General features: G+C 42.5%; 1 protein-coding gene across 1 annotated transcript; it reads left to right on the top strand.

Annotated features, from left to right (window-relative positions):
- The first annotated feature begins 244 nt into the window (after nucleotides 1–244).
- Nucleotides 245–21206, top strand: Bbs5 (Bardet-Biedl syndrome 5). The gene is made up of 12 exons (XM_028762961.1): nucleotides 245–380; nucleotides 1866–1948; nucleotides 5921–5986; nucleotides 7465–7514; nucleotides 7648–7775; nucleotides 8951–9086; nucleotides 10828–10923; nucleotides 14249–14311; nucleotides 15998–16132; nucleotides 18788–18871; nucleotides 20763–20786; nucleotides 20932–21206. The coding sequence occupies exons 1-12, from the start codon at nucleotides 322–324 to the stop codon at nucleotides 21031–21033; spliced, it is 1026 nt and encodes a 341-aa protein (XP_028618794.1). The 5' UTR covers nucleotides 245–321; the 3' UTR covers nucleotides 21034–21206.
- The last annotated feature ends 2049 nt before the right edge of the window (nucleotides 21207–23255 follow it).

Genomic DNA, 23255 nt, shown 5'->3' with positions numbered 1-23255 from the left:
CAAACCAGGAATGTAATTTGATGAAGTTAAGATTCCTAGATAGCGTAGGGAAACAGCAGGAAAGCTGAAATGGCTAAAGTTCTGTGCAGAGACCAGAGAGGTGACTCAGAAGTGAAACACCTTCCCAGCCACCCAGCTCAAAACGACCTAGTGACGCAAACGGGCTGGGAAAAGAGCTTGCACTACCTGGTGGAAGCTTGTGCCTCGGCGCCCGCCGTAGATACTGTAGATACCGTGACAAAGCCGGCGCGTTGCCTTGGCGCCCATAAGACGCCACAGGACGGCCGCCGTGGATTTCTTCGGCGGGATCCCTCGATCGCCATGTCTGTGATGGACGTGTTGTGGGAGGACCGCGACGTGCGTTTCGACGTGTCCTCGCAGTGAGTCAACGGACGCGCTGTGACCCCGCAGCTCTGATCCCCTGCGGTCCTCCGCCCTGCCCTGGCTAGCGGCCTATCTAGTGTGCGCCCATCAAGGCTGCGACCCTCCAGCGGTGGAGGGGACGTAGGGCAGGGATTCCGGAAAGCAGAGTTCTAGAACAAAATCCGGAATAGCATTGCACATTTTGAGCCTCTGCACATTTGGCATGTCTGTAAAATGGCGGTGGGAGTGAGAATTCTCCAAAACAACCAAGCACGCAAAGCTTGTGTCGGGGTTAAGATTTCATTTGGTCTTTATCTAAATCTTTAAAAGCTTGTTAAAAAAAGAAGCCCTGTTTGTGGGGGAATATGCTTAAAAGAGAAGATGGTTAAAAACCTTCCTGCCCAGAAATCAGGGAGGGGCGCGCTGAGATCGCGATGGAAAACTTGGAAGCTGAAGATCTTGGATCAATAACTACATGGAACCTCAGCTGCTTCCTAATGATGCTTTATCATGCAAAATGAAATATTGGTACACTTCTCAGTCTTTGTAGTAACTGGATGCCTAACATAGTATTCGTTCCTTTAGGAAGTTGAGGGAGGGAGTATTTGTGAAATTACAAAGTACAGTAACTCATTACACAGCTTCTACGTCTTTCCCCATAGTTTGGGAGGTAGGGTGGGTCTTAATCCAGACTAATCCAGTTTTCATGAACATTTTCAGTTTACAGCCAGCTGTCTCAAAATTTAGACACGAACGTAAGAGGGGATGATTATCACACACTCTTCCTCATTCTAGTTCAGTAGAGTTGTCACACAGGTAACTCATATGATCAAAAGAGCCCGTGGAGAGAGCTCACAGAGAGTGCTTCCTGTGTGCATCATTCATGAGTGGAGGTCAGAAGTTAACTTGCAGAAGTCGATTCTCTCCTCTGACTGTGTGGGTGCCAGGGATGTCACCCAGGTCATCAAACTTGGTGGCAGCCACCTTTACTTGCTGAACCCCTCACTACTCTCCTGAGGATACTTCTCATACAACCCTTTTTAAAACCATTCCTTCTATAGCTGCCTGAGAAACCTCTGAGGATTGTCTACTACTGTCCACAGGTTAAGACCTATATACCTATATACCTATCATACTGGAGTCCCAGATCCTTTGATAACTTTTTCCCTGTTACCCAGCTATACTTCTCTCATTATTCAGTGCCTTTTCTTCAAAGCCACTTCTCGTCCCTTTCTTGTTCCTGTTTTCCAGTCATACACCCTTTGCTCTTTTTCCATTTAGTCATTCAAGACTCCACTTCTGGTCCTAGCTGACTCCTGAGTGGCCCTGGTCAGTTCAGGCCCCACTGACTTCCAGAGTCTAGAAGTTATTCTCAAATACATGAGCAGTCAGGGCTGTATACTTCACACTGCTGGCTATCCTGTGCCTAAGTTTCTCCTCTCTAAGTAGATTGGCAGCAGACAGAGTTGAAGTTATAAATCTCGAATTTATGCTTATTTTAGACAGATGAAGACAAGACCTGGGGAAGTCCTTATTGATTGTTTAGATTCAATTGAAGACACAAAAGGAAATAATGGAGATAGAGGTGAGTACATTCTGGTTTAATTTATAAACGTTGGTTCATAATAGCAGGAGAAAAAGCCTTGTATGTGAATGTAATTGTGAGGAGAGAAAAAGTTAAGCCTGCAAATTTCTCACAAATAAAAGAAAAGATAGGGCCAGGCGTTGGTGGCTCACACCTTTAATCCCAGCCCTTGGGAGGCAGAGACAGGCGGATTTCTGAGTTCGAGGCCAGCCTGGTCTACAGAGTGAGTTCCAGGACAGGACAGCCAGGGCTTCACAGAGAAACCCTGTCTCAAAACAAAACAAAAAGAAAGAAAGAAAAGATAGGTATTAAACTTACAGAGTGGGTCAGAAGTGAGTCTTAATTCATGACATGAGATCTTCTGGTATAATGATCAAAACTCCAGGAGCCCTGTTTGCAAGAGTTATAGGATCGTTCCTATCCTTGGATATGCCTCCCACTAAAATAATAGTGTCCTGAACACTACATACCATAGATGTGGTATCTGTAGCCATATTTCACTGTAATCCAGAAGTGCTGCACAGTCCCCTCAGGTTGGCCCCTAGAGGTTGACTGACATGTGGAAGCGGAAATTTAGTGCTACACTGAGAAGTCTATTTGTCGTCAAATACCAGAAAGTCATATAGGATTTTTTTTTTCAAGCTGCCGCTGAGAAACAGCTACAGCTGATTCTAGCATCCTTCCTAAATCAAATTTGCTTGAAGCTAAAACTTAAAGCAGATGTCCATGGAGCGGAGAGTCAGTGTGCAGTCAACAGGGTCTAAGAGCTTCATTACTGTTCTTCAGAGGGCAGGGGAAGGAGGGGAGCTTGGTGTGTCCTAAAAGTGTCTTTGGAGGAGCCAGGAACTTAGATAGGAAGGAGGTATCATGGATGAGGAACCCACCTCACTCAGACTGACTCAGATAAAGAGATCAGTGTGTCCTGGGTAAGAATTGGAAACATGTGGCAGATCAGGCTTAATGCAGCATTTGAGTGGCTGCGTGCTCTCTAGGACTTTCTTCTGAATTGCCTTTCTAAGTCCCCATTTTCTGTGAGGAAACTGTCTTTACTGCTAGCCGCAAGCAGATGCTGTCAGTGTCTAAGGCGGATCCTTAGAGGGATGCTTACATTTCTCGATGATCTTGGTGTCAGTCAGGTCAAGGGGAGGGTGAACATGCAAACCTAGCAGCAAACAAAACATCCTGCTTTGTACTTTGTAAGTCAGAATAGTAATTTTGATGCCATGATGGCTAAATCTTAGGGAAAAGCAAGTTACCCTGAGAAGTCAAGAGAAAGTTTAGTTGTTTATACATTGATTGACAGGATGTTTTTTGTGACAGTCCATAACAGCTAGAGACTGGATAGTAAGACAGTTTTCACTGAGTGCTGAATCCTGTATCTGATTTTTGGAGTATAGACAGTGTTCTAGTTAGATTTAATTGACAGCTTGGCACAGCCTAGAGTTGTCTAAAAGGGGAAACCTCAACTGAAGAATCGCCTAAATCAGATTAGCCTGTTGGGCATGTCTTCGGGGTCTTGATTGATATAGGAGATCCCAGACCACTGTGAGCAGCACCATCTCTGGGCAGGTAGTCCTGGACTCTATAGGAAAGTTAGCCTGTGAATTAGGAAGCCAGTGTTGCTCCGTGGTTTCTCCTCCAGGTCCCTGCCTTGAGTTCCTTCCCTGACTTCCCTCGATGATGGAAACACAGATCCTCTCAGATTGTCCGGGGCTAGAGTGTTCTATCACAGCAGCAGAAGTTAAACTACAGCAGAGGTCAGAGGCCTTCTGAGGCTGGGGATGAGCTCAGTGGTAGAGCGCTTTCCTAGCAGGCACGAAGCCCTGGGTTCAGCATTGGGTGAATCCTCAGCCCTCAGGACTGGTTGGTAGGAAGATCAGAAGGTTGAAGCCATCCAGGGTTTTGGGTTGAAGCTTGGCTACAAATAATCCCCTCACAGTACCTAAATCCTACTCAGAACTCAGGAAGCTTTGTCTAATGGAAGGCTTACAGGAATGTGCAGAGTGTCTGGTTTATCTGGAGGTAGAGAGGGGATGGGGAGTTCTGCCTTCAAACCCTCCACATCTCCTTTCAAGCAGTTTCCAAGTGACCAACTTAAGGCCATGTCCCATTCAGGACCCCCTGTTTTAAAGCTAAGAGTATCCAGAAGATTAGCACATTTAATCCACTTCTAAGTACTCTGCCATGAAACTGTCAGGTTCGCGTGGGGCACTGACGCTGTGGAGAGTGAAATGGGGGCCAGCAGATTCTGTACTGGGGGAGATTAGAAGACACAGGGACAGAGAGAAGAGAGAGGGCCTGGTAGGATGGGCAGGAGCTTCAGGGAGGGGTCTCCCTCAGTAGAAAACAGGCAGCAGGAGACTTACAGGAGATAACAGTGAGGGGAAAGTGGTGACAGAGCAAACTCTCCTCACCCCATTCTGGATATGCTAATAGAAATGTGTTAAAGACAAAATGTCACCTAAGTGAAATGATACAAGGAAATCAGTGCGCCTTTAATTTTACATAATAAAAATCAGTTTGTAAAGCATTAAAATACTAAGCCAGGATTGGAAGCATACACCTCTAGTCCCAGCTACTTGGGTGCTGAGACAGGAGCATCAGTGGGATAGCCTGTGCGATAAAGTGTTACTATCTAAGCAAGGGTGGCTTTAAGGAACCTAGCGTGTTAAAGCTTTTCAGTCTAAAAGAGCAGGGCAGGAGGAGAGGAAAGGAGGGGTAGGGGTGGGGCTAAAGCTCTCTGCGGCTCTTGTCTATCAAGGGTCATGTCCTGGATTCAACTGTCAGCGTTCCCCACTTCATAGAAGAAAGGAAAACAAAATAGTCACTCTTAACATTTAATTAAAATGTTTTAGTTAAAATATAGTTATATTGGGCTGGAGAGATGGCTCAGCGGTTAAGAGCACTGACTACACTTCCAGAGGTCCTGAGTTCAATTCCTAGCAACCACATGGTGGCTCACAACCATGTGTAATGGGATCTGATGCAAAAGACTCTTCTGGTGTGTCTGAAGACAGCCACAGTGTACACACATACATTAAATAAATTAAGAAGATAGATAATGATATCCTTTCTCCTTCCCAGTCCTGCCTCCAACCCTTCCAATGTTCCCCCAGTTGCTCGTAACAGTTTTGAAGTGTTTGTGACTTGCAACTGCTTTTGTTCATATTTGTACATGTAATCTTACATAATAATGCAAATTTAGAGTGGACACTCCTACCATTCTCTTCACTGGTGTAACCGAGAGGCTACTTGACTTTTCTAATGTTGCATAACTACATGATGAAACAAACTGCATTATGTCCCTTCTCTCTTTATGGCTTTGATTTTTTAAGACAGGATCTCTCTATATGCCATAGTTACCCTAGAACTCTCTGTGTAGACCAGGCTGACCTCAAGCTCACAGAGATCTAACTGCCTCCCAAGTGTGGGGATTAAAGGCTCAGGCCACCGTGCCAGGTCCTCTCTCTCCTTTTCAGCCATGGCTGGTGGCCTGGAACTCATAGAGATCTGCCTGCCTTTGCCTCTGTTCCCAGCCTCCAGAGTGTTGGATTAGTTAACAGCATCACTACCATTTCTGACTCTTCATAAAATTGTTTTGTCCTCCCCAATTTTAACTCTAAACTCCAACTCAATTCTATTGCGAGTAGGCTTAACTCTGAATTTCTTGGTCCAACACTGAAGAACCGCCTGCCTCTGCCTCCCAAGTGCTGGGATTAAAGGCATGCACCACCACTGCCTGGCTACACATTCTTTATCTTTTCTTTTTCTTTTTTTCTTTTTCAAAAATCATCTAAATCCGGCTGCCTCAGACTCTCTGTGTAGCTAATTATGGTCCTCCTGACTCCACGCCTGAACAATTGGATCACAGGCATGCAGTTCATGCAGTGCTGGGCATCAAACCATGCGTAGTTCTAGTCCATGCTGTAAAATGGCCTTAAGCTAATATGTTCTTGCTTGCTTTGCTTTTAGGTAGACTCTTAGTAACAAACTTAAGAATCATCTGGCATTCCTTGGCATTACCCAGAATCAATCTTTGTAAGTATCTTTCTTAGATAAGATGTTAAGGGGGAAAAAAAAAATCCCCTTTTCAGGAAAGTTGGATGATAGATTTTGTATTTGAAACAAACAAAAAATCAAAAGTGCTGGGGACAGAGCTCAGTGGTAGAGCACTTGCCCAACATGCCTAAGGCTCTAGATTTAATCCCCAGTAATGTAAAAGGACAACAACGGTTTTCTTTTAAGCCATACCATGAGGAATGTGGAAATATGAAATCCCTTTTTAAGAAAACCTTGAGAAATCCAAGACTGATCACAGACTATTTCATAATGTAAAAGAAATGATTGGTTCTTTATTTTTCAGTCTCTCAGTTTTGTATGTTGGGCATATGTGAGATGAGTGTTTTTACACAGGATGGTTTTTGTCTTTAAATTTTTTATTATAATTATGTGTGCTCATGACTTGCTGGGGTGGGGTTGGTATGCCAAGGGGCGACTGTGTGTGTCGGTTCTCTCCGTCCACTTTTGTATGGGTTCAGGAGATGAGAGTCAGGTCTCTGGGCTCGTGCAAGCTGTCTTACCTGCCCAGCCTTCTCTGCTTCTGACTCTGCTTCTGTTTTCATTGTCTTTGAAAACATGCTGTTTTTTTTTTGTTGTTGTTGTTGTTGTTGTTTATTTGTTTGGTTTTTTTTTTTTTTTTTTTTTTTTTGGTTTTTCGAGACAGGGTTTCTCTGTGTAGCCCTGGCTGTCCTGGAACTCACTCTGTAGACCAGGCTGGCCTTGAACTCAGAAATCCACCTGCCTCTGCCTCCCAAGTGCTGGGATTAAGTGGGTGGCGTGCGCCACCACCACCTGGTGCCTTTTCTTTTTTTAAGTGTGACAAATCTAGCCATATTTTTCTTTTGGCATAATGGTGGAAAGGGTTTTGTTTTGTTGATAGATGGTGTTGTATGGGTTTTAGACATTTTCTTTTTCCATATTAGGAATATTTTTATTTCATCAAAGAAGCACGACTGACTGTCAATTTCTTATAATCATTTATTTATTCTCTCTCTCTCTCTCTCTCTCTCTCTCTCTCTCTCTCTCTCTCTTTTTCTCTCTCTCTCTTTCTCTGTCTCCTCTTTTTTCTTTCTTTTTTCCTTCTTGAGAGGGGGTCCCACATATTCCAGGCCAGCCTCTAACCTGCTCTGTCACTGAAAATGGCTTGAACTTCTGATCTTCCTGCCTCCATCTTCTGGGTACTGGGGTTACAAGTGTATACCACTGTGCTGTTTATCCAGTACACAGAGGACCAAGCTCAGGGCTCCGTGATGCTAGGGGGGTGCTCTCCCCCCCCCCCCCCCAGCTCTGTTCCTAGCCTCAATTTGTATTTATCTCATAAAAACTTAAGAAGTTGTATTTCTGCTCATGTTTAATTTGTAAAACATTAACATTCTGGGTTTTTAATTTATTTTTTATAATACTATGTTTCTCAGTTTATGATCTCATGCTCTGTATTTCCTTTGTTTTCATTTTAGCTATTGGTTACAACTGCATATTTAATATTACAACAAGAACTGCTAACTCCGTAAGTCTGAAAAATCCTTGTGAAGTAGATGTGTTGTGAAGAGACATTGGATACTTAACGTTAAGGCTTGCTTCTGCCTTAAGAGAGAACCTGCTCTTTAACTCTGAACTTTGTAATAAATTTGACTTTACAGAAACTACGAGGCCAAACCGAAGCTCTCTATATATTGACAAAATGCAACAACACCCGATTTGAGTTTATATTCACAAATCTGGTTCCCGGGAGCCCCAGGCTTTTTACTTCTGTGATTGCAGTGCACAGGTACAATCGCAGAGCTATGACTGTATCAAGTTACTTTGATGTAATGGTGTAAAGGGCAAAATTTTGCAGTTGTCTGACAGTATCTTCTAGTTGCAAATATCAAAAAGATATTTGCAATAATATACTTCATTATCAGATAAGAAGCACCTTGAAAGACTTTATAAAGCACACTTGTAATACCACCACTCAGGAGGGTAAAGCAGGAGGATGAGGGGATATGGGCTATCCTGGGCTACATAGCACCACCCTCTGTAAAATGTAAGAGTACTGAAAAGGTTCTACTAAATTAATTATATAAAATTTTTCAAGTAATGAGTTTAAAAGAATTGTATAGCAGATAAACATTCACATGTTTTACCTAAATAATTTCTCTTTATAGTTATTCATGTTATTGCTTAGATTATTAATAATGCTTCTCTGAACATCTGTGTACAAGTGTTTGTCTCAGCATATGCTGAGTGGCTTTGGGGCTTGAGGTATGGGCTGACGGCTGAGTGCTCACCTAGCATGCTCCTGGCCTTGGATTCCACACCCAGCACTATAGCAACAACATACATTTTAGTCTCCATGGTCATGCACCTGAGCCATAGCTCTCTTTGGTTTGACCTAAGGAATGCTGTGACCAAGTCAGGAGAGGGAGCACATAGTAAATTTGAAGCCAATATCTAATCTTTTAAAAATACAATCAAGCCAGGCGTGGTGGTGGACACCTTTAATCCCAGCACTTGGGAGGCAGAAGCAGGTCAATCTATGTGAGTTTGAGGTCAGCCTGGTCTCTGTTACACAGAGAAACCCTGTCAGGATCATACCACCATGACAGAAGACTGCAGCCACTTATCCTTACTGAAAAGGAAACTAATTCTGTGTTCTTTTGGGTTTTGTTTTTGCTTTTGCTTTTAGAAGCAGTCCCCGTCTACAGCCCTGGCTGGCCTAGAACTCAGTATGTTGTCCAGGATGGCCCCAAACTGTCAACAATTCTCCTGCCTCAGCCTCCCAAGTGATGAGACTACAGGCACGTGCTACCACAGCTCAGTAAAGAGCATTTACATTTACCATAATAACTGAGTGATGCCCAGAAGCATGAGCAGTGTGGATTTTAGTAGATGAATAAACACAGCCTAACAAACCACATTTTTCATTTCAAATGACTGGTCTTTTATTTATTCTTTTTGTAGAGCATATGAAACATCCAAAATGTACCGTGATTTTAAGTTGAGAAGCGCAGTCATTCAGAACAAGCAGCTGAGGTTATTACCACAGGAACATGTGTATGATAAGATCAATGGTGTATGGAATTTATCCAGCGACCAGGTATCGTTAGCCTTTTAGGGCTCTTTCAACAGCCGTTTCCTTCTCATCACTGGGGTTGTGTAATCACTAGTGTTAGCATTGGCGATCTGGAGAAGTTAGCATTACAACTTTAGACATGGAGCAATATTCTCTCTCTCTCTCTCTCTCTCTCTCTCTCTCTCTCTCTCTCTCTCACACACACACACACACACACACACACACACACACACACACACTCTGTCTCTCTTTTTTTTCCTTCTCACAGTTTTCCCTTCTGAGTTGCAGGGTTTACAAGCATGCACCTAGCCCCACAGAGCTTCATTCATCCTGTGTGTGTGTTTAGCTTTGAGACAGGGCCATATGTAATCCAAGCTGCCCTAGGACTCAGCTTTCATCTGAGTGCTGGGCTTATAGGACCCACTCAGGCAGCTCAGAGCCACTCGTGACTCCAGCTCCAAGTGTCCGATGACCTGGCCTCCATGAACACTAATACTCTCAAGCACATAACGCACAGAGACACAGATACATAGTCAAGAGGTGGGCAGTGGTGGCGTAGTCTGTAACCCCAGCACTCAGGAGGCAGAGGAGGACAGATCTCTCTATTTAAAGCCAGGCAGGGCAGCCAGAGCTACAAAATGAGACCTTGTCTCAAAATATATAAAATAAATATTTTTTAAATGTCTCATTGCTTTTGGTGGTGGTGGTGGTATTTGTTTTATTTTTATGTGCATAGGTCTCTTGCCTGTGTGTTTATCTGTGCATCACATGTGCCTGATGCCCATAGAAGATGGAAGAGGCCATTGAGCTACAGATCGTTGTGAACTGCCTTGTGGGTCTACTGAAAGAGCAACTAGTGCTCTGAACTACTGAGCCATCTCTCCAGCCCCAGGGTTTTGTTGTTGCTGCTGCTTGTGTTTTGTTTTGTTGTTGAGAAAAAGACTCATTGTGTAGCCCAGGCTGGCTCTAAACTCATGGTCTTCCTGCCTTAGCCCTCCAAGTCCTGAGATTATGGATGTGAATCACCACATCTGGCTGTGGTGTCAGTACTGAAGAACCATCAAATATATCTTGATATAGATAGACAGACAGACGGACGGATGGATAGATAGGATAGGAGTATAAGGTTTTACTCTCAGTTGTCATAACTCCTTTGCTCAGAGATATCACAAGTTTTGAATGATAATTATAGAAAGATCTAATTCCTATGATATGCTATGTGCCAGGCTCTATACTAAAGGCTTAAAAAAGCTGGAGGTGGGGAGATTATTTATTCAAATCCTCATTTTACAAATTACACCAAGAAGAATGTTGTGGGTCAGTGAAATGGTTCAGAGAGTAGAGAGGCTTGCATGCAGCCCTGACAGCCCAAGTTTGATTTCTGGATCCCCTAAGGTGGCCAGAGAGAACTCACTCCGGAGAGCTGTTCTCTGACCCCCATTCATGCACTCACATGTGTGTATACACACACACACACACATACACACACACACACATGTGCACACACACACAAATTTTTAACTATGTCCTCAGACAAATACACTAACTTGAATGTTTAACTCTTCTGATGTCCTTTCCTACTGCTTAATGACTCCAGGCCCAGGCATTGAGTCATCTAGCTGTGCTAGCTTGTAGACAGTGAGTCACCACTACTCCATAATGCTAGCTTCTCGTGTCAATCTACTGCTGTCATAATGAGAATTAGAAACAAAGACTAGGGATACTAACAAGCAACCATCGACTTACCTCTGTCTTTCTTCTGCAGGGGAATTTAGGAACTTTTTTTATTACCAATGTGAGAATTGTGTGGCATGCCAATATGAATGACAGTTTTAATGTCAGCATACCATATCTGCAAATTGTAAGTACATGCGTTGTGTACATTACCTTCTTTAAATGTAGAATAAATAATGCAGTTAATAACTGGATGTTTGGGGTTATATGAGTTCTGGCTATTTTTTCTTTTTATGTGCTATTAAATAAAAGCATACTCTTGGGGGCCAGTAGAGAGCTCAGCAGGTTAAGGTGCTTGCCACCCAATCTGATGACCTGAGTGGTGGAAGGAGAGAACCAGCTCCCCAAGGTTGTTCTCTGACCTCCACACTCATATTCACTTTGGTGAATCGTGCATTTGCTAGCCAAAGGTTTTGCCACTAAGCTGCATCCCGACCCTCAACCCTCCCTCAGCTTGCTATTAAGAACTATGCACAGTGTGTGATGTGTGCGTGTCCTGCGTTCTCCCCCAGCCCCTCATCCCTGTTCTGGGGAGGCAGACAGTTGGATCTTTGTAAGTTTGATGCCATAGCAAGTTCCAGACCAGCCAGTGTGACACAGTGAGACTATATTTCAAACAAAAAAGAAAAGAAAAAATGAAGTATCTAAAGGACTGGGAATGTAACTCACCAGTACAGTGCCTTGCTAGTGCAATCCCCAACGCTGAAGGCAAAGGCTTGGAGAGATGGCTCAGTGGTTAAGAGTGCTTGCTGTTGTTCCAGAGGACCCCAGTTCATTTCCTAGCCCCGGTATCAGGTAACTCACAACCACCTCCTGTTACTCTAGCCCCAGGGGATCTGACACCCTCCAAAGCAGTGGTTCTCAACCTTCCTAATACTGCAACCCTTTCATACAGTTCCTCATGTTGTGCTGATCCCAGCTATAAAATTATTTTTGTTGCTACTTCATAACTAATTTTGCTACTGTTATGAATCATAATGTAAATATATGTGCTTTCAGATGGTCTTAGCTGTGAAAGGATTATTCGACACCCTCCCCCCCACCCAAAGGAGACCCACAGGTTGGGAACCACCTCTCCAAAGGCACACATGTAGCATACAGACAGATAAAGATCATACACATCAATGAACATTAGGAAAACAGAAGCAAGCCAGGAAGCAGCAGTCCTCCTTGGCCTCTGCTTCAGTTCCTGACCTGAGCTCCTTCCCTGACTTCCCTTCATGGTAGACTATGATTAGGACACGTAGGCTGAAATAAACCCTTTCCTCCCAAGGTTGCTTTTGCCCGTGGCATTTTATCATAGCAACAGAAGCTCCAAGACAGTATCACTGCATGCTCAGTGATCAGCAGTCAAGACAACTGTGAGCCTGAGCACAGCCCCTGCTAGAGGAGCTTCATCCTGGCCAAGGAAGCAACACGTTAAAGGAATAGCCAGAGTGTGATAGGAAGGAAATCTAAGGAAATACGATCATTTGTTTTATTTATGGTATTGGAGATCAAACCCAGGGCCCTGTACAAACTAGGCAAGTACTCAACTGCTGAGCTGTCTCTACAGGCAAAAATAATTCATCATTGTGGCTGGGAAGATCTGATAGTCACTGCATGAATATTTGAAAAATTGTTGTTTATATTTATTGCTTAGTTTGTTTAGTTTAGTTTGAGATGTTTTTGAGGTAGGATCTTCTATAATCCAAACTACTGTGGAACTTACTGTGTAGCCCAGGCTGGGCCACAGACTCATAGCATTCTTCCTGCCTCACCCTCCCAAGCACTGGGGTTACAGTGCTATGCCACCACACAGTGTTCCCTGCTGCTCTGTAGTCATTTATGTGGTTATGCTCACCAAGCCTGATCCTTGTTATGCTGAATAATAATGAGCAGTGAACAACCTGTGCTTTCTGGTCTTCAAATAGAATATTTTTTTTGTTACTTATGAATAGGGCTGCCACATGTGGCTTCTGGAATGAATTCAGCCTGACCCAAACAGCTTGCAATGTGATACATCGCGGCTTGTCGCTGCAGTAGTCATGTTCCAACTTCAGCTCTAGCCTCAGCCACTGCCCTGACGCCTCCAGAGGCCCAAGCTCTGTGTGTGTGTGTGTGTGTGTGTGTGTGTGTGTGTGTATGTGTCTGATTACTCCAAGGCCCATGCCATGTGCGTGCGTGCGTGCGTGCGTGCGTGTTTGTGTATTTGTGTATTTGTGTATTTGTGTCTCCGTGTCTCCATGGGCACTAGCCATGTGTGTGTGTCTGTATATGTCCTGTCTTACTAGCTTGTGTCATTTAGATAGATAGGTAGAGGTTGACATTTGTCTTAACTTTCTATTGCTGTGATGAAACACCATGATCAAAAGGAACTTAGGGAGAAAAGGGTTTATCTCCATTACACTTCCATCCCACTGGAACCTGGAGGAGAGAACAGACGAAGAAGCCATGGAGAAGTGCTGTTTACTGGCTTGCTCCCAAAGAAAAGACCATTAAGCTTTGAACACTTAATGCTTTTCTAACCCAAAGTCCAAAGGATACTACATTCCTCCCAAAAATACATGGTCATATCTGTCACAGCAGTACCCCATGAGCCGGTACAAATTTCTCTCTTAGTTAGTTTCTGTTGCTATGATAAACAAACTGACCAAAATGAATTTGAGGAGGAAAGGGTTTCCTTTCTAGAGAACAGTCTATCACTGAAGGAAGTCAAGATAGGAACTCAAACAAGACAGGGACCCGGAGGCAGGAGCTGATGCAGAGACCATGGAGGGATGCTGCTGGCTTGCTCCTCATGGCTTGCTCAGCCTGCTCTCTTATAGAACCCAGGACCACCAGCCCTGGGTAGCACCAACCACAGAACATATCTCATATGTCGGATTAAGGAAATGCCACACAGGCTTGCCTACAGGTCATGGGCGGGGACATTTTCTCAGTTGAAGTACCCTCTTCCCAGATGACCCTAACTGTGTCTATTTGACAAAAAACATAACCAGGACAAGGTGTGAGAAACAGAATGATATGCATAACTTTATCTTGCTTTAAGAGCCATGAAGGACACTGATGCCTCATAACTGGAAGATCATCAGCCTTTTGTGTGAAATAGTCAGAACCCTGTTGATGCTGTAGAGTTGGGAATATCAGAATATCTGTGTATGTCTTTTTCGGTTTGCCACCTGCCTTCATATTGTCTTTTACTGATTCCCGCAGGGAGAGGGTAGATGAGAGGCTCCTAATCTTTAGACTATGAGGAGTAGTTCTGCAAAAGTGGGTGTGGTAACATATCTCTGAGTCCTTACACTCAGAGGCTAAAGCAGGAGGATTGCTCAGAGTTCCAGGCCAGCCTGAGGCACAGACCCTGCTTCAAAAGCCAGGACTACAGCACAATACATAATTAAAGCATGATTAAAGAGTTGCCACTATCAGATAATAAAAATGTGCATTTTTTTCTTTTTCATTTTATATAGCGTTCAATAAAGATCAGAGATTCAAAATTTGGTTTGGCTCTTGTCATAGAAAGCTCTCAGCAGGTAAGATATTCAACATTTTTACTAAACTGATAAACCTTTAACTATGTAACTAGGTTTTTAGTTGTCCTTCTATAGTGGCCAGTTTACGTGCAAGAATATCAGCTATAACATGTAGATCTATGAAGTATTTGAAGTCTCAGAGTAACTATCTCCATAGGAAGAGTCCTACCTACCTGTGTGTGTTTGCATCCACAAACTCGGGAGCCTCCTGCCTCAGCCTCCTAAGTGTTAGGGTCATAGATGTGAGTCACCACTTCATACTCCGCAGTTTGCTCGTTAGATGGATACAATCATTATTGTTTTGATATTGCTGTAATTATGAGGGAAATCACTGTGCTAGGTCATCACACTTCATACATTATCTCAATCTGATAACTCCATGAAATGGTGGCTGTTTTCTCCCTCCCCTTACAGTCCTGGTGCTGAGGCCTGGAGGAGCTGGGAACCTCCCCTGGAATCTCGAAGCTGATGGGGATGGGGTGATGTTCACCCGTTTGTCTGATTCACACTTGCTTTGGGCAACAGGAATTCTCAGACTGAACAGTATCTGATTGTAAGCTGCTGCATACCCAGTATTCTGTAGTGTTGCAGAAGTACATCTGAAACATTGAAAATATTTTCCTTATGGACTTGAACTCCATGGAGATCAGGCTGGTCTTGAGCTCTTGGTTCTCCTGCCTCTCCCTCCTGAGTGCCACGACAACAGGCATGTGCAACCATACCCCAGATACAATTTTCTTAAAGTGAGTTTTCAGAGGCACTATTCTAGTTACTCTCCAGCCCCCTGCTGCCCTCTGGTGTACTCAGAAGAAGGGAGAAAATTATAAAATCACTTCTAAATTTAAAAATGTGAATGTCTACTCTTTCCCATTTACTAAGTACCCACTATGTCCCAGGAACTGTGTCAACAGGATATACTTTTTCTTGTTTAATAAAAGCACTTAATAGCCATTTCATGGTTTTTAAATGAGCTTTAGAAAGAGTAAGGAAAGGTGCTTGTTTGTTTGTTTGTTTGTTTGTTTCTTGAGTCAGGGTTTCTCTGTGTCGCTCTGGCTGTCCTAGAACTCAATCTGTAGAGCAGGCTGGCCTCAAACTCACAAAGATTCACCTGCTTCTGCTGGGCGTAAAGGTATGTGTCACCACCATCTGGCCCTTTTACCCCTTACACTATGCTATTTTTTTTAAACACTTCTTTCTGCCAGTCTGTGGTCAATCATAGTCAAGATTCTTTCCAAAGCCTTTAAGGAGATAGCTTCAAAGAGACCATTTTTTAATGGATGGTCTATTCCTTCTCAAGACCTAGTCCAAGAAAACCTTAGTTCCTTTGATCATCACTCTCCACTGCATTGTTCTCCCCTGAGAAGGTCAGCTTGTGTTTAAATATGAAGTTATGTGCGAGCTGGACAGCTATGGGGGAGGCAGGCTCAGGGAGCCAAGCTAGAGACGGGCTGCTCCTGTGGCCCTGCAGCTGGCTGCTCTTCCACGCTCCCCGGAGGCTCACTGGACTCCTCAGCTCTGGTGTTTGGAATTTTCAGAGCAGAGAGTTTATTTCTGTAGAGCAGCTTAGGCTGATGTTCCAAAACAAGGACAGTTGGAGTGATTCCATCGTATCCTGAATGTATTGTTCCTCAGGCTTGGGTTTGGTTTGGTTTTGGTTTTCTTATTATTTATTTATTTTTCTTACAGAGTGGAGGATACGTTCTTGGCTTTAAAATAGACCCAGTGGAAAAACTACAAGAATCAGTTAAGGAGATCAACTCCCTTCACAAAGTCTATTCTGCCAGTCCAATATTTGGAGTGAATTATGAAATGGAAGAAAAGGTAATTTGTTCAATTGCTTTCACACTACTTGTGAAATTCAAAAGTAAACTCACTGTACACAAACTTTAAACATATCTGTAGAGCTTAGTCAAATGAGCATGGACCCAAACTGGCCATCTTCTGATCGGTGACTATTACTGTCTTCTAACTGGTTGCTTCATCTTTCACTCCTCTGTGCCCAAGCCGGTAAGCTGCCTTTTCAGGTAAGTGTCTGTGTGCATGGCTCTTCTGCCACTACAGCCCCATCCGCTTGGATAAACCTTAAAGGCCTCATGGATACCATCCTATTCCCCTTGTCCCACAACGCAGCAAATCTCGTCTGTCCCATCAATATGGCCCATCTCCGTTCTCTTCATTAGTACCTCTGACACACTAGTGTAGCGGTATCTATGGGTTTCTGTTTGTTTGTTTGTTGTCTGGCTATTTACTTGGTTTTGAATTAGGATTTGTTGTTGTTGTTTTGGTTTTAGTTTAGTTTTTGTTTCTTTGTTTGTTTGTTTGGCCAGACTGCTCTTCAGGCTCCTGCCTCCTTAGAGTCAGCAGCTATATCGCTGGGGCCTCAGACACATAGACTATGTCCAGCTAGTTTTGAAATGTTTCTACTATCATGTCTTCCCATCTGCTCTGGTTATGGTACCAATCCCTACTCCCCAGTACACCGGCTTTCTTTGGGTCTGCAGCCGTCATGTGATCTGTCACTAGCATCCCCACTGTCCACACTGGTACCCTCGCCCAGACTCTACCTCTGGCGCGCCCCCTATTTCAGTCCCATCACTGACCACACTATCACAGGTCCCCTCCCTGCTCCGTTGCTGGGCCCCCAATGCATACCCTAATATCAGTGTCCTCACCATACACTTTCATCAGTACCCTGCCGGCACACAGACTGCTGAGCCATTTCACAGCCACTGTGTCCTCCGTCTCTGTTCTCACACTTCAGCATGTGACCTGAGAGAACCAGGAAGCAGGCAGGGCACAGGGAAACTCATGACCTCTGACTTCAGAGAGGCCCTTTCTCCCCTTCTCTGCATATCCCTCAGTAATACCACTGGCTGCCACAGCATCCCCTGTACTTTTTATTGATTCACGTTGTGCATGTGTGCTGTGGCACATGTGGAGGTCAGAGGACATTGTTCGCAAGTCAGTTCTCTCCTGTCATGGCGGTCCAGGGACTGTCATCGTGCTTGCCAGCAGACACCTTTCCCCACGGAGCCATCTCTCTAGTTCCTCCAGGCTTCTTCAACTTGGATATTTCTGGATGCCTTGTACATCTGCTTTTCTGATCCCTATACTCAACTTATCTTAGTTCCACTCTTGAATACTGTCACACAGAGAAGCTGTAGAAATATACATTTTTATTTTGTGAAAATGTGTTATTTGTATATGTGCATGTATGTGTCTGTGTGGAAGTCAGGGGATAGTTTCTGGGAATTGGTTCTCCCACAAAGGATCTAGATCTAGAGACTGGGGATCAAGCTCAGGTCAAGCGTGGCAACAAGCCAGAGAGTGAGATTGCTGGCCTGAAATTGAATTGCTTTCCATTTTTTTCCAATTACTTTATTATATACAGGGTTCATACCTGTAATCATAGCACTCGCGGGAGGATGAGACAGGTGGGTCTCTGTACCTGAGGCCAGCCTGGTTTACACAGCAACTTCCAGGGCAGGCTGACCGCCTTGCCTCCAGATAAATCATTTATTATTTATGTGTGGGTATGTGCTTGTAATGCAGATGCCCTCAGAGCCCAGAAGAGAGTACTGGATCCCCTGGAGTGGAGTTATAGGTAGTTGTGAGCCAACTGAAATGAGAAGCAAACTCAGACTTCTAAAAGAGCAGCAACTGTTCTTAACCACTATGTCCCCTAGAACTGTATTCCTTATTTATAATTTATCTCTATTCTGCTGACTTGGGAATTATTATTTATTTCTCAGTTGTGCTATCTTGCATACTAATTCGATTTTACCAGTCTTCCATGTGCCAATTCCTTCCTTTGCATCCATCCTGTGATTGCTGCTTGAAGAATAGTATAAAATCAGCAGTCTTGGACCCTGACTATCAGTCAGTCCCAGATTTCCTGTATCCTAGGCACCGTTAGCTTTATGCTTCTCATTTTTAGATCCAGGTGACCTTCTCACAGCTATGTGTATGTAACCTCACTTCTACATGGACACAGCTCAGCGATGTGTACATAAATGCAGGGCACACAGGCGTCTCCTGGTGGCATGTTCCACTCCCTGTCCCCTCTGACTCTCATTTCTCCTCTTCCTCTCCTTCTTCTCCCCAGCTCCTACCCATAACCAGCCATGGTCACCCACTCTCTCACTTCTTGGGCACCCTCTAAGTTCTTCAGAGTGCTTTTCTGACTAGCCTCTTTCTGTCTGAAAGAACAGCAATTGCACCAAGTTTTCTTTTAAGAACATCTCTAAATGTATTAAATATATATACACATTTCCTGCTTTAATTATTTTGATGTTGTTGACTTCAGATTTGAAACCTGACACTTAACTTTTACACCTCAAGCTGACTTTACTGTGAGATTGTAGAATTACTTGAGTGGTTTGCATTGTGTTACCCTTAACAAGCAATGTAGTTCTCTCGGTACATTTTTCTAAGATAAAACTTATTTAATATTGACTTTGACATCTTAATTTGTAGCCACAGCCACTTGAAGCTCTGACTGTTGAACAAATTCAAGATGATGTGGAAATAGACTCTGACAACCACACGGATGCTTTTGTGGTGAGCGTCAAAAGAAGTTAATACATTTCTTATGATGTGTATCTGAGTCATGTTTAATTAATAATGCTATGACTGTGTGTAAAACAGAGTAAAACCTGATATTTTTGACATGAGTTTGAGGGACATTGTTTAAGTGAAAGAATTTCTTTTGTGAGAATACTTTTAAATTCTCAACTCAGGAAATAGTTTGAGAACAGTTATTTAGAGGATTTGATTTGTGGCATGTTAAATATCATAATTAACTTAAAAGTCTTTACAGAATGTATCTTTATGAAATGATCTTTCTTTAACTTACATTATTTTAGAAGGATATATGTTTGAGTAATATACTCAAATAGGTAATATATCCAAATAGGTATTATTTAATTAGCCAACATACTAATAATTTGAGGCTGTAATTTGTGTGGTAGCACAGCCTTTAATCGTAGCATTCAAGATATAGAGGCAGGGGGATCTCTGAAATCAAGGCCAGCCAAGCAGACAGGGCTACATAGTGAGACCCCGTCTCAAAAAAAAAAAAAAAAAAAACCAAAAACCTAATACTTTCTAATGTTTCCCTATCCTACATTCTCATGAATCTGACCATAACACACACCTTCCCTCCAGTAACAAGTCGTTTCAAATAAAGATGTGTAATTGGCATAAAGCAGCTAATTATGAACTACCCTCCAGCTATGTACTGACAAATTGATGTGCTAATTACTTAGGTTTGGGTTGTTTCTGGTTAGTTTTGTGGCCTCTGTTTGTTTTGTTGTGTTTTTGTTGTTGTGACTTGTTTTACACTTACCTGTGTTGTGGGGGTTGGAAGGGAGAAGACCTGTGGCGGTCTGAGGACAGCTTGCAGGCATCCGTCTTCTCCTTCCACCATGTGGTCCCATGGTCACCTACCAGGGGTCACATTCAGGTTGTCCCACTGGGTGGCAAGTACCTTATTATCCACTGCCTTGTTTTGTTTTTTAAAATTTGTTATTTTTTAATTGTTTGTGTGTATGTTTGTGTAAGAGCATAGGCACACAAGTGCTGGTGCTCTTGGAGGCCAGGGGCCTCAGATCCCTGGAGCTGGATTGTGAACTGCCTGATACGCATTTGGGAACTGACCCCAAGGCCTCTGGAAGAGCAGTACATGTTCTTGGGTACTGAGCCACCTCTCCAGTCCCTGGCCTTGAACTCTTGACCCTCCTGCCTCCAAGTCCATGTGCTGGGGTTGCAGCTACCATGGCAGCCCTTCATCCTGCCCTACCATCATCTTCTAAAGCAGACATAGAGGAGTCATCTCAGTTCCAAAAGCTTTCTGTCTCCTTTCAGGCCAATAGTGCTGTTCATCAATTAGATGTACTGCTTAGAACAGTGGTTCTCAACCTTTGGCTGGTGACCCCCATGGGGTTGTATATCAGATATTTTACATTGTAATTCATAACAGTAGCAAAATTACAGCTCTGAAGTAGCAACAAAATAATGTCATGGTTGGGGATCACCACAGCATGAGAAACTGTATTTAAGGGTCGTAGCATTAGGAAGGTTGAGAACAACTGGTTTAGAGCAAAAAGCACAACTAACATTATTAATACTGGCATAAGAAATTTCTTAAAACTGTTGTTATTGTGTTGTTTTGTTTTGTTTAAGATAAGGCCTCACAGTTTAGCCCTAGCTGGGAAACCCAGTATATAAACTAGTCTGGCCCTACACTTGGAAAGTTGGAACCTGCCTTTCCCTCCCAAGTGCTGGGATTAAGGGCCCATGCCACCACAAGAAACGTGTCGATCGATGACAGCATTATAGGTAGAGAAACTATTAAACATACAGTAGCCAAATTGAAATATACTTAGAAGTCTTTCTGAAAATTAATTACCTGTTCCTTAGATTGTAAAATATCATTTTGTTTATCTTATAGGCTTATTTTGCTGATGGAAATAAGGTAAGGACATTTTACCTATAGCTGTTTTTGTTACCTTTCAATGTTACAGCACTTAGCAGTCACTAACTTAGTGAAACACTTTTTGTTTTTTCCTCTTCCTTGCCCGTCCTCTATTCCCATCTCATCTTCTTCCCTTTCCCCAAAGCAACAAGATCGTGAACCTGTGTTTTCAGAAGAACTGGGGCTTGCAATAGAGAAACTGAAGGACGGATTCACACTACAGGGACTCTGGGAAGTAATGACTTGATCTTGAGTTGAGCTGGATCTCTATTTAAAGATAGCTCAAGATTAAAAGATACTGTTTGCCGGCTATAGGCATGGGATAATATATATATATATATATATATATATATATATATATATTTTATATTTTAAGAAGTTTTTAATTATTAAGGAAAAGCTCCTTAGTTTTAGAAAACTGTCAAAAAAGTATAAATAAAAAAAAGAAAACTGTCAGTTTTCTAAAAATTATATTAAATATTGTAACTGAAATATACCTAGTTTATGAATGTTAATATTGTAACTAATACTTGTAAAAATATTGATTTTCAGATATTAAGTGATTGTATCATGTTGGATTTAATAAAGATTTTTATGCAATACCACTTAATGTTTTGAAAGTTTTATTTAAAAAAAATAAGATTATTCTTTAAAATAATCAAATACTTCTTAACTAGACATCTAGTTTAAATATGTTATCATAAGACTTAAAATGTAAAACTGTAATTCAAATTATAGTTCTATTTGTTTGTTTGTCTGTATTTGAGAAAGGGTCTTACTGTGCAGCTCAGGCTGTCCTGGAACTCACTATGAAGACCAGGCAGGCCTTGAACTCACAAAGACATATCTCTGCCCTTGAGCCGTCCCAAATTACAGTTCTTAAATACATCATTTTTAGGGGTTTATTTTTATAAAAACTAAAAATTTTAACTATAGTGTATATCACTACAGAATGTTGATCTATAAATAATACCATCATGGTTTGGCCAAGAATGCATTTGCTTTATAAGGAAATTGTTTTATCCACTCATTGATGATCTCCCTGTTTGCATCAGTCCTTTGAAGATCTCTCAGGTAACACTTGAAGACCTTTCCAACATCAGTCAGTTGTTTTGGCTCCAGTGACAGTCTAAGATCTAAATACTATGTACAACCAGAACATACAGTACAACCAAGTGCTGCCCAGACTCACTAGAAATGGATGAAAAAACTATACATGGGTTTCTTCATCGAAATGAGAAAGGATATTTCCTTTCCAACATATTTACAATATTTAGAGATTACAAATAAAATGCCTACCATCAACGCTGCTCACTGATATTGAGCCAACGGGACGATACCATGACCCACCAGCAAGGAATCATCAAATGACATCCCCTGCTGTTTGTATCTGACCCACTAATCTTTTCAAATGTTAGGTGTTATGACGTTTGGAGAGAAATGAATCATGCATTGTTTAAACGGGGAGCAGCTGCTAGCTTCGTCCAGTATGTTAAAGCCTTTAATGACATCTATAAATGGAACAGAACCGTTGAGCCCTCCCTTCAGCTGTCCTCACAGCAGCCAGCAGGGCCATCAACTCGCTGTGATAGAAAAGCAAAGCGGCCTTTATGGAGAGAGAACTGAAAGTTTGGAAATACATTATTTCCTGAATTTTTGCTGTTTGCTTGTTCAACAAATACTTGTGGAACACCCATGAGGTGTAAGGACTAAATAGAACACAACCCAGAACACACAAGCCATATCGTCACTGAGCTTCTCTTTTTTTTTGGGGGGGGGCGCATTTAAGAACAGCAGCCATTGAAGCTGTAGCATCTTTGTAGTTCTACTGAGTTGAGGATGTGACCATGGTCCTGTCACAAAGGACTTCATGAAGAAATGTATAATGCCACCTAGATGTAAACGAAGGGACAGTTGGAGACGTGACAGAGTCTATTCACATAGCCCAGGCTGGCTTTAAACTCACTGTGCTGTGGAGAATAAACTTGCTCCCTCTGCCTCACAGGTCCTGGGAGTAGAGGTGTGTGCCACTATGCCTGGCTGAGTTCTTTGAAATCACTTCATTCCATAGGGTGTTCCAGCAGCAGCAGCATAAATATGTCTCCAGAATTATATTTTCTTAAACAAGACCTGCTCTCTAAGTAATACAGAAGATAGAGTTGCCCATTCTGATTTTCCTGTCTCTGGGACAACATTTTCCTCATAGGGTTGTATCTGTTCTATTTTTTAATTTTTTAACTTTTATTTCATGAAAGATATGTTTCAGCACAAAATATTCCTAATTTGTATGCCAGCCTTTTCTTTCCCCAAAGACTTAACTGTTTTTCTCCGGTCTTGATTCCTTTTAAACTTTTTTGTCTTTATTTTCTTTCTTTCTTTTTTTCTTTTTTTTTTTTGTGTGTTACTGTCACTTCATATCCCTTGTATAACAAGACAGAATGTAAATGAATTTGATAGCTTAGTAGTAAT

Source organism: Grammomys surdaster, unplaced genomic scaffold (genome assembly GCF_004785775.1).
Source record: "Grammomys surdaster isolate TR1022 unplaced genomic scaffold, NIH_TR_1.0 136, whole genome shotgun sequence".
In the NCBI taxonomy this organism is placed as follows: Eukaryota; Metazoa; Chordata; class Mammalia; order Rodentia; family Muridae; genus Grammomys; species Grammomys surdaster.
The sequence above is the reverse complement of the archived record's forward strand: the minus strand, read 5'-3'. Positions and strand labels throughout refer to the sequence as shown.